Source organism: Artemia franciscana, chromosome 4 (genome assembly GCF_032884065.1).
Source record: "Artemia franciscana chromosome 4, ASM3288406v1, whole genome shotgun sequence".
NCBI lineage: Eukaryota > Metazoa > Arthropoda > Branchiopoda > Anostraca > Artemiidae > Artemia > Artemia franciscana.
The window spans coordinates 16,964,992-16,977,944 of record NC_088866.1 but is presented as its reverse complement, the minus strand read 5'-3'; the positions used below and the strand labels follow the sequence as shown (position 1 = coordinate 16,977,944).

General features: G+C 35.6%; 1 protein-coding gene across 1 annotated transcript in view; it reads right to left on the bottom strand.

Annotated features, from left to right (window-relative positions):
* LOC136026067 (TLC domain-containing protein 2-like) overlaps positions 1 to 12,953 on the bottom strand; it is a gene marked incomplete at its 5' end in the record, with an annotated part of 27,418 nt that extends 14,465 nt beyond the window's left edge. Inside the window, 3 exon segments of the mRNA XM_065702259.1 lie at positions 2,044 to 2,215; positions 9,463 to 9,545; positions 12,871 to 12,953. Of these exon segments, the coding sequence (XP_065558331.1) occupies positions 2,044 to 2,215; positions 9,463 to 9,545; positions 12,871 to 12,953 (338 nt within the window).

Sequence of the window (12,953 nt, the reverse complement as noted above, 5' to 3'; positions counted from 1 at the left end):
GTTATAATATATCCGTCCGGTAAGTCTTTAAAGAAGCAGAATTTTCTGAAGTCTTCCTAATAAAGTTCTATATCTGAACAATGAAGGAACTTCTTTAAAATGACGCATCTATAATGCTTTTCAAAATTTCAAAGGCTGCCAATAGATTTCGGGCATAGAGGCCTGCCAAAGAAGCACAAAGCACATGGATTATATGATTTATTACGATTTGGGTTGAAAGCCGGATCTCCTCGAAGTCTTATTCAAGAACCAATCCTTTTCCTTGTATATATTAATAAATGACGCAGTATAAACAACACCAATAGTATGTTTTTCACGAGGCATAAACTGAAAGCTTTGCTAGTCAAAGAAACGAATTTTTCAACACTGATTTGAGACAGAAACAAACCAAATATTCGCCATTATGAAGGCATCAGGTGGAAATGAAATAAGGATCGCAATATGGCATTTAAATCTGAATGGAACATACCCCATGTTCAGTTCATATTCTCTATTAGGAACCTGAACCTGAATGGAGAATATTGCAATTAATTGCAATGGCTTATTGATTCGCTAGATTAGAACTTCATCCAGCGTCTCTAGAAACACACAGTGCAACAATGAGTATCCTCCAATTCTCAAAAGAGCTGCTGCGTATATATCCTACCATTCAGGAATGTGACTCGTTCTTGAGGACCCTTCTGTCACGTTCGTATGTCCCGCTGGGCGTGTTCTTTGGACTTCCTCAGTAAAAGGTGTCTCCTGCTTACCAGTGGAGCCACATTTTTGGAAGTCTGTGATCTGGTATGCAAGGGTATGTCCAAGGTGTGCTATCATTGTTGACACGGTCTGTCCCGCTAATCCTTAGCAGCCAGCGGAAGCAATTGTTCTCGAAGAAGTATACCGTGGATTTCTAGACTACATGAGTCAGTGGTCTAATGCGTTGGATGGGATCGCTCTGACGCGTATTTCCTTTTCAGAATCGTCACTAGAAGTTACTGTGATTCCTAAGATTTGTCATCTGCTCAATGTCGTCACTCCTAGTTGGATTCCTACGGGCGAACATCTAATTAATATGGCTTTAGATTATTGGCTGTTGGTGTGAAATCCTAACTGTTCAGCTTTCTTCATGACTCTGTTCAGGAATTCCTTAAGCTTCTATTTGTCGGCTTCCATGAGCCCTACCTCATGTGCTTATTGAAAAATCGCAATTATTATGGTCTATTGACAGCGATTTGGACAGCAAAGTAACTTTTTTTATTAAAGAAGATTCACTTAACAGAAAATACACCAAGTAAGGGAGGGTTGATTTAGTAAATATTTTTCAACAACAAAAATAATAACTATTAACACAATATTTAAAACACTGATAAAAAAGAGAAAAGAAAAATAAGAGACATAAAAAGACCAAGAAGAGAGAGAGAGAGAGAGAGAAATAACAGAAATAAGATGAAGATGAATAATTAGGCAATGCAGGACAACACGGACCCGGCACAAAAAAAACATAAAAAAGTAGATATGACCCAATTTACACACTAAAATTAACCTTCAAAAAATCAACCGCCAGACGTTTGAAGTTTCCAAAGGAATGACAGCCCCATACCACAGCTATAAGCGCAAGCTATACTCATGAATAACTCATCAGGGGGTTAAAATAAACCAAAAGCACGGCGTGGTACGGGCTCTTAAGCTGTTAGATCAACGCAAGTTACATGATGAGCTGTCAAGTGTAGAAATGGGAGGCTGTAGCCGTGCAAAAATAAAAGATGAAAATGCACAGACACAAACTTAACATAGCTATTAAGAGCGGTTTAATGGTGGATAAATTTGAAACCTTGACAACTAGCTTGGCCTTCTCATGAATAGACACTATAGTCTACAGATTCAACTAGAAAACAACCATATAGTAGGACAAAAGGATTAATATCTTTTTGAATGAAGGCAAAAAAAAAGAAGCCACATGACAGATCCGAGGAATGTGTGCTTCAGCTTATTTAGGATTACAGATTCCCTGTGCGATTAAGAAACATACCTAATATAATTTTTAAAACTCAGATGGCTTACCAATATTCATTAAGCTATTTAGCCTGTAGATAAACTCATCTTTGCTGAAACCTTGAATCAACATTAATTGTCTTGTATGAAGAAAAATGCTATTTACTTCAACCAGAAGAGCAACAACGCTATAGCCAATGTATCTTCGCTCCATTACAGCTAATCCAAAACAAGATATTACCTAAAATACAAATATATAGCTAAAATATTGCACAGAGTTGCCAACATGATAAAAAAATTGCCAAGTTAATGAACCAGAAAAGAAACTGCTTAAAATAGACTAATATAGTCGGTATTTCTGTTAAAACTTAGGAAAAAAAGAAGAAATTTGCGCAAAATTACTTGAGTTGAAGAATGTTCAACTTTCAAGCATTAAAATTTGTGATTGGTATATCAGAATTAAGATTCGAGGCCTTATTTTTTTAAATACGGAAGATGGAATCTTGTAACAGCATTGTTCTTATTAAATGAATCTATCAAAATATAGAAATATACATAGTATTAGTATGCATCAATAGAAACAGATTAATATTGATACAAACTTGTCAAACAACTATTCCGCTGTTAGAAATGTTAGTTAAAGCCCAAAGCTAAAATAAAGAAAAAACACACGTCATTCACAAATCTTAGCTTTTAATTGAAAGCTGTAATATCTGGGGTTTTTTTTGGATTGGGCTTAAGATAATAAGATCACTTTTGCCACAATGAAAAAGTAGACACCTGTTTTTTTTGTTTTTTTTTTTTTCGCTTTAACTTCCTTTTTTATGTTTCCTAGATTACTTGGCTTTGTCTTACTTTTTATTTGCTTTAGATTTGGCATTTAGCCTCAGGTAGAAGAATCACTTTTCCCAAAAAGGATCAGCGGACATTTTTTTTTTCTCTTGGCTTTAGATTTGGCATTTGGCCTCAGACAAAAGATCACTTTTGCCAAAAAGGAACAGTGGACATATCTTTCATTCAACCTTTTCTTTTATTCCTTCGAATTTTGCTTTGCTTTACCGTCTTTTTATACTTCTGCTTTAGATTGCGTCTAAGATAAAAGAATCCTTTCAACAAATTTTGGTAAGTTTAGACTTTTCCTTGCAAGGAAAAGCATAACCCTTTTTATTGGAAAAATTTACAAACTGATGTACGATATCTAATAATGAAATAGTCATAAATTTTTATCTTGATCTTAGCTTTTACCTGATTTACGATAAAGATATGTAATCTTTGTTTGGGTGTTTATTGTCTTTTAATAGCCGGATTTTATTTTCTGGACTTCGCTATTTGTTTTTCGTCTTCAGTTTTCTAATAACGCTAGTTTAGCTTTAATTCCGGCTCTTCAACGACGAGAGAGCTTATACGAAAAATCGAGATTAATCAGAAATGGGCCAAAAACACAAATCTCGGCTTGTTCATTTTGTTCTGATATAATGCGACTCAGAAATCACAGAATATATTGCTATATAATATTATGTGGAAGCGTTGAATTAGCAATAAGCAAATATACACACATTTGCACAAAAGGCCCATCCTCAAGGGTCACCAGACAACTTTCTTGGTAAGTATGAAGGGAATAAGGGTCTTTCAAATATCTATGGTAATCCTTGAACAATCCTTGAGAGGGTAATTTTATTTTTACAGCAAAATCTGATCAAGTGATCTTAAACCCCTGAGGTAACTTTGTACAGTGGCTTCAATTCCCAAAATTTTCGATGGGGGGGGGGGGGGGTTTCAAAATCTAGGGGAAGCAAATTTGTATATTTTTTATTGTTCCAATGAAACATAAAAAAGGCATCTTTCATTGATATTACAAGGCTCAGGCCTGGAAGTAAAAGGATACAAGTCTAGCTACTAACCAACAAATTCAGAGGCGGGAACGTGGATTTATGGATTCTTGTCACTTGCACGTCTTCAAAAAAGAACCGTCATTTCTCAATCATGTAAATATAAAGTAAACCTAGTATTCTAGCAATGCATTTGACTATCCGTAAATAATCCAACCGCTGCTATGGAGGTGGGATGGGAAAGGTCTCTAAACGTAACCATTTCATCTAAGGACTAACCGGTCTCTCGTTTAGCTTGCGTTACCAGGCTCCGAATGTCGGTGAAATTATACTAGGAAAGCTAGGTCGTGTAAGATTTTCCGTGAGTAACATTTAACAATATGGAGCTTTTTGTGGCCAAAAAATGTCGTTCTCCTAGGTCAGCTAATAGAGAAATCCGGAAATCTTCCCTAAAGGCTGAAAGTTAAAAGCAGAAATGAGTATATTTTAGGTCAAAATTTTGCCCATGAGATAGGGAAGAAATCAGTTTCTTTCTTTCCCTTTTTTATGTATGTCTTTTTATTGATCAAGTCGCTATCTGAATACAATTTCTCTGTAGAATTAAAAAAAAAATTCAACAATATCTAAATTGGAAGTAACCAAGACATTGCATCATATTTATTGAAAGGGATTCCCCTCGAAAAACTTTCTGCCGTTTCACTATAATTTAGTGAAAAATAAAAAAAGATAAGAAGTAGAACAAACAGTGTTATCGCATAACTAGAATTTACTGGTAAGATACACCGCCATGGTCTTTCATTTCAACCACAAAAATACTTTTTTCTTTAGATAAACCTTTCAGGTTCATTTAAAACAATTTTAAAGTTTATTTTTTCAATGAAAACCCTAGTTGAGCAGAACCCTACTTTAATGAATTATACTTCAGTGACAAGGTGTGTCTTGAAGATTATTCTTTATAAGGATGTAGAAACTTAATAGGGTGCCATGGGGGCTTATTTATAAGAATACAAAATTTCCAAGAAAATTCCAAAATTTCTTGTAAAACTATTTAAAAAAATTATCAGTGAAATGGAAATGAAGGATGGGTAAATAACTCCAGGATCGACAGTTTTGAATGATTTTAATTACTATTAATACTGAACAGTTAATCACTATTTAGTGCTATAAATTTTTGGGCACATTTTTTAATTGATTATTCTTTATAAAGATGTGAGAATGACTGGTGGGTTTAGCCTTAATTTGATTGCTGTAATCGCATGGGGGTGGCCTCGTATCCCTTTTTCTGCCTATCTTTTATTTTCTCGCTTGACTTTTCTCTCATTTTTTTTTTTTTTTTTTTTTTTTTTTGGTCAGAAAATCTTTGTGTTTCTCTTTAAAATTTATTTATTTTAATGCACAAAAAAAGAATGAAAAAAAATAAAGAAAAATATAAGGCCAATCCTTGAATGGTTCTTCATTTGTCATCTACTTGTTACTTGTGTATTATACGCCACTCGCTCAAGATTACGCACTCCAAAACTTGAGAACAAACCGGTTTCTTTGTTAGTTTCTTTCAGATTAGCATGAGACAAGACAAAGACAAATGACAGAATAGATGGAAAATATATACCCTGGGCTTTATATTTGCACATTACAGGGGTGGGGGTAAAGTATTTGGACAGTTTGAAGTTAGAAAACAATTCTTACTTCATAACATGCAGGATAATTGTACCTGATACATTTTGCACGCAGACCGCTATACTTTATCCCCACCCCCCTAACGTGCAAATATATAGCCCACATTTGTTTCTAAAGTATTATATTTTCATCATATTTTGTAACATTTCATCAGGATTGAGCGTCAAAGAAACAGGTTATATTTAAATGAAGCAGTTGAGTGAGTGTCTTATAATACACAAGTACCGCCTACTTGTTCACCCACTCTTTTGCTTCCGTATAAGTTACTTCAAAAGGTTTTGTGTTATGATTTTCATTTATACTATACATATATGCACACACACACACGCACACATTATATGATATATATATATATATATATATATATATATATATATATATATATTATATATATATATATATATAGATATATATATATAAACTGCCTTTGACCCCACTTGCGTGAAGAACAACATGGATTCTGGCCAAAACGATCGTACACGACCTTATCTTTACTCTACACACGATGCTGGAGACATCTAATGAATGGAAACAACGCTAGTACATACCCATCGTGGACTTCAAGAAAGCGTTTAAATCAGTGGATCGTCAAACCCTCTGGAGTCTTACGGTTCTACGGCATTCCTGAGCAACCAGTCTGTCTAATGGTTGCCATGTATGAGGAGACAAAATGCGGTGTTAAAAGCTTCAGTAATTCTTGAAGAAAGTCATGAAGAAAGCTAAACAGTTCGGATTACACATAACTGTTCAAAGAATAAAGCTATGTTCACCCATGGGAATCCAACTTGGAGATGAAGACAACGATCAGGCGATAGACTTGGAGTACTTCCAAAGTAACTTCCAGTGGCGACTCTGAAAAAGAATTACGCAACAAAATAACCCTATGCAACGCAGCATTTCAGAGAATTCTACCAGTCTCGAAATACACAGTGTACTCATAGAAGCTGAAACTCAGACTGTTGCGAAAGAATGTTTTAGGTGTCTGAGTTACTCTATGGAATGCCTCAAGCTACTGCCTTTAAAAATAACTGTCTTCACCGGGTCCTAAGGATCAGCAGGAGAAACCATGTGAGCAACGACGAATCCGTACTCACACATGCCAACCAGACATCATTACCTACGAATGGTAAAGCCGATATTGACTGTTATTATAACCAACTTGTGATGTATATGAAAAGGGCAGAAGAAGCTGCTGTACCTCGGCAACGTATTCGTAAAAGAACACAAAAACCTATCTGGTCAATGTACCTTTGTTTAAAGTCGATACAAAATAAAGCGAAACTATGGCTCCAGATATGGAATGAATGTAGTCGGCCAAGTTCTGGGTGTTTCGCTGATCTCAAACGGAAAACTAAAACCAAATATAAACGTCGACACGTTACCGCGGTATGGACTTCCCTGTGAGTAGGAAGGATTGGAGAAAAGTGATCAATTCTGACAAGTTAAATGATGAAACTATGACAAGTAATTGCCTTCCACCTTCAGCTTGGTATAAACATTATTCTTCGATTTTTTCAGTGGTTAACTATTCAGTGCATTCTGTATATACTCGCCTTCTTACCCGCCCCCCTTTAGTACAGCGCTTTCGCAACGCCATATAGTGCCCATATATTTTTCTTCCGTAATTAATGCTGTGAAAAGTTTAAAATACGATTCAATAGATAAGGACGGTATTTCTAAGATGCATATGCCGATTGAATGCACCCCTCTTATACCTCACTTTCAGCTTCTGTTTCAAATGTGACTATGTACTTCATACGTACCTGAGAATTTTCTGTGTGGCACTGTTTCGTCCTATTACTGAATCTTGTAATATTAGTAAGATTTTTGAGTATATCCTTCTACCTTTTTTGACTAAAAACATTATTGAGGGTGAGAAATAATTTGGTTTTCGATATGGGGTGGGTTGTCAGCATGCGCATAAGATTCTGTCTTCTCTACTGGCTGATAATTCTTCCAAGGGAAATGGTTTTTATATTTGTGCTTTGGATTTTTCGAAAGCGTTTGATAGTGTGGTCCATAGTCAGCTCCTTTTTCCTTGTATAATTCTGGGGTCAATCTCTCTGTTATAATGCTTCTTAGGTTTTGGTATTCAAACTCTTTTCTTCAATTAAGATATGCGCCAGACACATAAGAATACGAAGAGGAGTTAGGCAGGGTGGTGTTCTGTCCCCTACGCTTTTTAAGATTTGTATTTTTAGTATGCTGGCTAAGATTTCAGGTATATGGCTTTCTGGTCTTGCGGATGTTTCTTATCTTGCGTATGCTGACGACTTGCTTCTGATTAGCCGTTCCAAAAATGGTCTCTATAGTTTCTGATGCCTTCTCTGACATTGGCCTTTCACTTAATATCGATAAATGTTAGTTTCTTCCCTATAACTGTACTACTGCAACTGCCCTTCACTGTAATAACTTCACTATCCTCTTGTTGATGTATGTTGTATCCTCTTGTTGATTGTATTCGTTGCCTTGGTATCTCTATTACTAACAATCTTTCAAGCTTACGTCAGCGTACTGTTTGTGATATAAGCAAAAAGATTCAGATTGGTTATGCAAAAATTGTTGCAAACAGAGGGAAATATAATAGACGTGGGCTGGCAAAACTTTATTCTACTTTTTGTGATCATTCTGTCCTTTATGCTTCAGATCCTTTCCCACTTCTTAATAATGGTAATTTAAAAAGAATTCGGATAAATTATTTCAAATTTTGCAAATTTCTTCTGCATCTTCCACCTTGGACAAAAAACCGGACTCTTGTCAGACAATTTTCAGTTCCTGATATATTTTTAAAGTTGGAGATTCTTCACAGAAAACTCCCCAGTACAGCTTCTGCGCGCCTATCCCCTCACCACCGTCTTATCCGTTTTTTTTTCGTTGATTTTGTGTGTGTATTCGTTTTTCTCTTTGTGTTTTTTTTTTTTATATTTATTCTTACTCCACCATATTTACGTTATGTATCGTGTGGGTGAAAAACAAAATAAATAAATAAAAATGTCCTCTGTATAGCAGATCAGAGATTTCCTAAGATGCTCCTCTAATGGCCAAGGAAAGGCAACCGTCAATGGCGAAGACCAAAAAAAACACACAACATAGGGCGTATGAACGTGAAGAAGAACCCTCCAGACGAGTCTCATCTAAAAGGAGGAAGACGTCTACGCAACAGCCTACTTGAGGAAAGATCGTAGGCTACTCACTGACACCATGTATGCCTTTGGAGGCACTGAAGGAACAAAAGTCTAAGTTAATACATACATATAAAATTGATGTCAGCTTAGTGAAAGTCTTTAACAAAATGTTTGATCTTTTTTTCATTTTATTCAATGGTTGAAAATTATCCTAATTTGTATTTTTAGTTTTTTTTTCTTCATATTTTGTTTCTTAGATCAGGGTTGTTATTTGATGTTATTGTGTTTTATGTGTGCTCTGTGGTTGCACAGCAGATTGATGCTCTAATTGGCAATAGAGGGGCCCAGGGATGAATCCCGGATGTGGCAAGGTTGGGTGACCGGCTTCCTACATCTCCCTGTAAAGAGACCCAACAACAGAAACATCGATTTGATACTGTATGTGCCAGCAATTGCTCCTTAGTATCATATTGAAAAAAAAAATTATGGGAAAGAATTACCTCGTATGCCGGAAGGCCTACGCGGAAAGTTTTTAGCCAGGTACTAAAGGTTCGTGGGGTCAATTCTCATACCAACAACGACTTCCTAGTATTTTCCTTACATTAATTTGTATTTAATATTAAACTTTACTCAACTGAACAATAATAAGTCATGTTAAGATAAAGACTTACTAGAGTATGATTAATCATTAACTCATATGAACTTCGTTTCCTGTTGTTGTTGTAGGTACCAAAGGTTCGTGGGGTCAATTCTCATACCAACAACGACTTCCTAGTATTTTCCTTACATTAATTTGTATTTAATATTAAACTTTACTCAACTGAACAATAATAAGTCATGTTAAGATAAAGACTTACTAGAGTATGATGAATCATTAACTCATATGAACTTCGTTTCCTGTTGTTCCAAGCCATGTCAAAAAAATCATAAATAAAATAGCCTGCAAATTAATAAAATTAAATATAAGAAACTTAAATAAATACTAGGTGTGTATATGAAAGGCGAAATTATTCAAAGAGAGACTTACTTCACTGCCGTTAAAAAAAAAACAAGCATTAAATGAATTACTCTTATTTCAGTGCATCACCCCGGCAAAATTGCCCATTTCCTCTCAAACACCCTATGTAAGGTTTCGATAAAACAATTTATTTGAAACAATTCAAATAGTTATGTCATTGCTGAAGTTGAATTTAGGATCTTAGTCAGTATTCTTAAATTTTGGCTGAAAACAATTATCTTCTGTTATATTAAATAACATTATAAAATAAGCATTTGACACCAGGGCTGTATTGAAACCGAATTTGAATAACATTAGCTATTCATCCAAAACAGCCTATCCTGGAAGCTAAGCGGATGCCTCCTTTACGCTTTTTCTTAAGATCTCCTTTACGATTTCTACAAAAATAATTTCACAGATGATCCCAAAAATATGAATACTACATGAAAAAACCACCTTAAACATTATGCGATTTTGGGGACAAGAGACATCATCGTGGCACATGAGACCGTCAGAATTTTTTCGCTAAAAGATCCCGCAACCTCTCCCCCTCCCCTTCACGCCATCCTTGTAGAATGTGTGAATGCATCTATGACTCTTTAGTTACCGAGACAAACATGTTCCCATTTATTTTGGTTTATTTTTTTCTAAGTTCATTCAAAGCTTCTTTAATTCTAAAACTCAGACAAAGATCCTCTTAGGTTCTTTTTTTTTTAAGTTTTCACTTCCATCCACTTATTATTTTATCCTTTTTCACTTATTTCCTTATTATTATAATTTAATTTGTCGATCTTTTTAATTAATGTGTGTTTTTAGAGTTCTTTTTCTTGGTGTGTGAACTGAATAAGAGATTAAATTGAACCCCCCCCCCCCAAAAAAAAAAAAATATATTAACATTCGACATTTCGTCTTCTGTTTGCAAAGAAGAATCCCGACAGAAAAGAAGAATGCAAATGCCGACTCAAAGAAGAAAGAAAATATGTCTAGTTGGATAAGAATATATGAAAAAGATGACTGCCTTCTGAAAAATTGAGTTTTTTAATTATGTAAAATCCACAAACGGCAGCCGCAAAAAGCATGAGCAATATTAATAATTCGACCTTAACAAAAACGCTGATACCCAAACACATAATTATAGATACTGATTTAAGGGGGCGTTATGATTAGAAAACTTGAGAGTCAAAAGCGATCTACATCGATCGGATTTAATTATCGAGTGTTTAGGTTTTAAAGTAGTAACGGGAGAGTCTATATCAAACTAACTATGAGAGCAAGAGAATAAAATGTGATTATACTATTTTTCTAAAATAAATTCCCTGCTTTAATCACATACGACACGAGACAACAACCTCTGGGCATGTAAACAGGGGAGTTTCACCATCCTACTATTTATTACTATCGCTGTTGTACAACAAACCTGTTTCAAGGGGGTCCACCAATTTTTGGCTCCTAAAACTATGACCCCCTCCCCCTTCAAACTGAATTCCCGTGCACATGGTTAGTAGTAGCATAAAAACTAAATTCAATTAACAACCCTCCCCCTCAAAATAATCAGAGGTTTAACAACTTCCACTGTCAAACAGGAAACAACCCCGACCCATTTTATTCGATAATAATAACAAGAATAGGGTTTCCCTTTCCTACCATAAAGCAAATATTTGCAATGAAGATTGAACAGACGCTGATGATGATCAAAAAAGAGAAAAATGAAACTTGTACTGCAAGGCCCTAATGAACTGCAATTACTTCAATTAAGCTTCAGTCCCATAAATGGACCAACAAAGCTTTTTTTTTTCCTGATAAGTTTGAATCTTACACCCTTAAATTCTTGCGTCAAGGAGAATATTGTACAAAAACTTACTACAGGGAACTCCCCCCCCCCCCCTAAGGAATGCGACCCAAAAATTCGTTGGTTGAAAACTTGCCAATCAGGTAATTACAGGTCTAAAAATTGGCGAGCTAAGCTTCTTCTTTCTGAAAAAAGGGAAAATATAGAAAAGCACGTTTTCCTTGCGAAGTAACACTTTCATCATTCTGTGAAACAGTCATCGGGTTAAGGGGACCCTAATGCAGATAATAAAAGAGAAAAGGGCCAGGCAAAGGGCCACACATTTGTGTTGCAAGGCACAAGCAAACCAAAATGAATTAACTTGAGCTAACCTGAAGAACACTTATTGCAGCTACTACCACAGATGCCGGAACAGATGCCACAGAACTACCACTTGCTACACGGCAAGGGAAACTGGCAAAAGAGATGTAGTTTTTTGTTAACCATCTCCGCCTTGTACGACCCGACGAAATTGTCAAATCAATTTTGTTAAAATCTAAAAGGGACTATTAACTTCATTTGTTCATCTTTTTTATTTTTGCTTTACTTTGGGTCAAAGCTAAAACAACCACTTTTACGATATAAGCGTAGAAATATAAAGCGTAGAAAGTTAAAAGAACCACTTTTACGATACAAGCGTGGAATTTTAAGCCACGAAAAGTACCGTGAGAGTACACGCTGTAATACGTGCTAGTTAGTCCGAATTAAGACTTCCCTAAGAAATTCCAAGAATTCCTTTTCAGTTGAGTAGCAAACCTGGCAGTGACCATCCCCTCAGCTGGTAAAATTTGAGTTTTCAGTAAGGCTCACAGACCTTTGAAGCAAGATTGTTGGGGGAGCAAGTGAAAGAAGTGATTGGGGTAAGAATATCAGTGGATATATACTGGGGTAAGTATAGGTATGATAATAAACAAAATGTCTCATCTAGACACTCACCCCCTATGTCTAGTGACATTTTCTCCATAGTTTCCAATGCTTTTGATCAAATTTATCTTTTTAAATCTTTTACCTTATTCATCTTTTATGTTCTTATTCTCTTTTTACCTTGACCCTGTTATAGGGCAGTGGATTGATACTCCGCTTGGCAATATGGGGCACAGGGATCGATCCCTACCCCAGCAAGGTTGAGCGACAGGGTTGTTAATTGTCCCTGTAAAAAGAGGCAGTAACTGGAAGGTCAATTCACCGCCCTATGCGCCAGCAATGGCTCTGGAGGATCTTCATTCCTTCCTTCGAAATAATTCGCCCGTGTGAGTGAACAAGATTTATGTTCTAAAACCCAGATATGCAAATTTCATTGCTTTTCACGTGTCTTCTTCAGAATATTCTAGAGAAATATCCAAATTTAATGCATCTTAAGGAGTTCCTTCCTCAATTTTTATCTTAATTATACAAACAAGACTTAAAAAATATGTATATGCATATAAATAATAATAATACCAATCGAAACTGCTACAAGGGAATGCGCTGTTACTGACCAAACATTTATAAGGTCTTCTCCCATCTTCTTGTCCAAGTAAAAA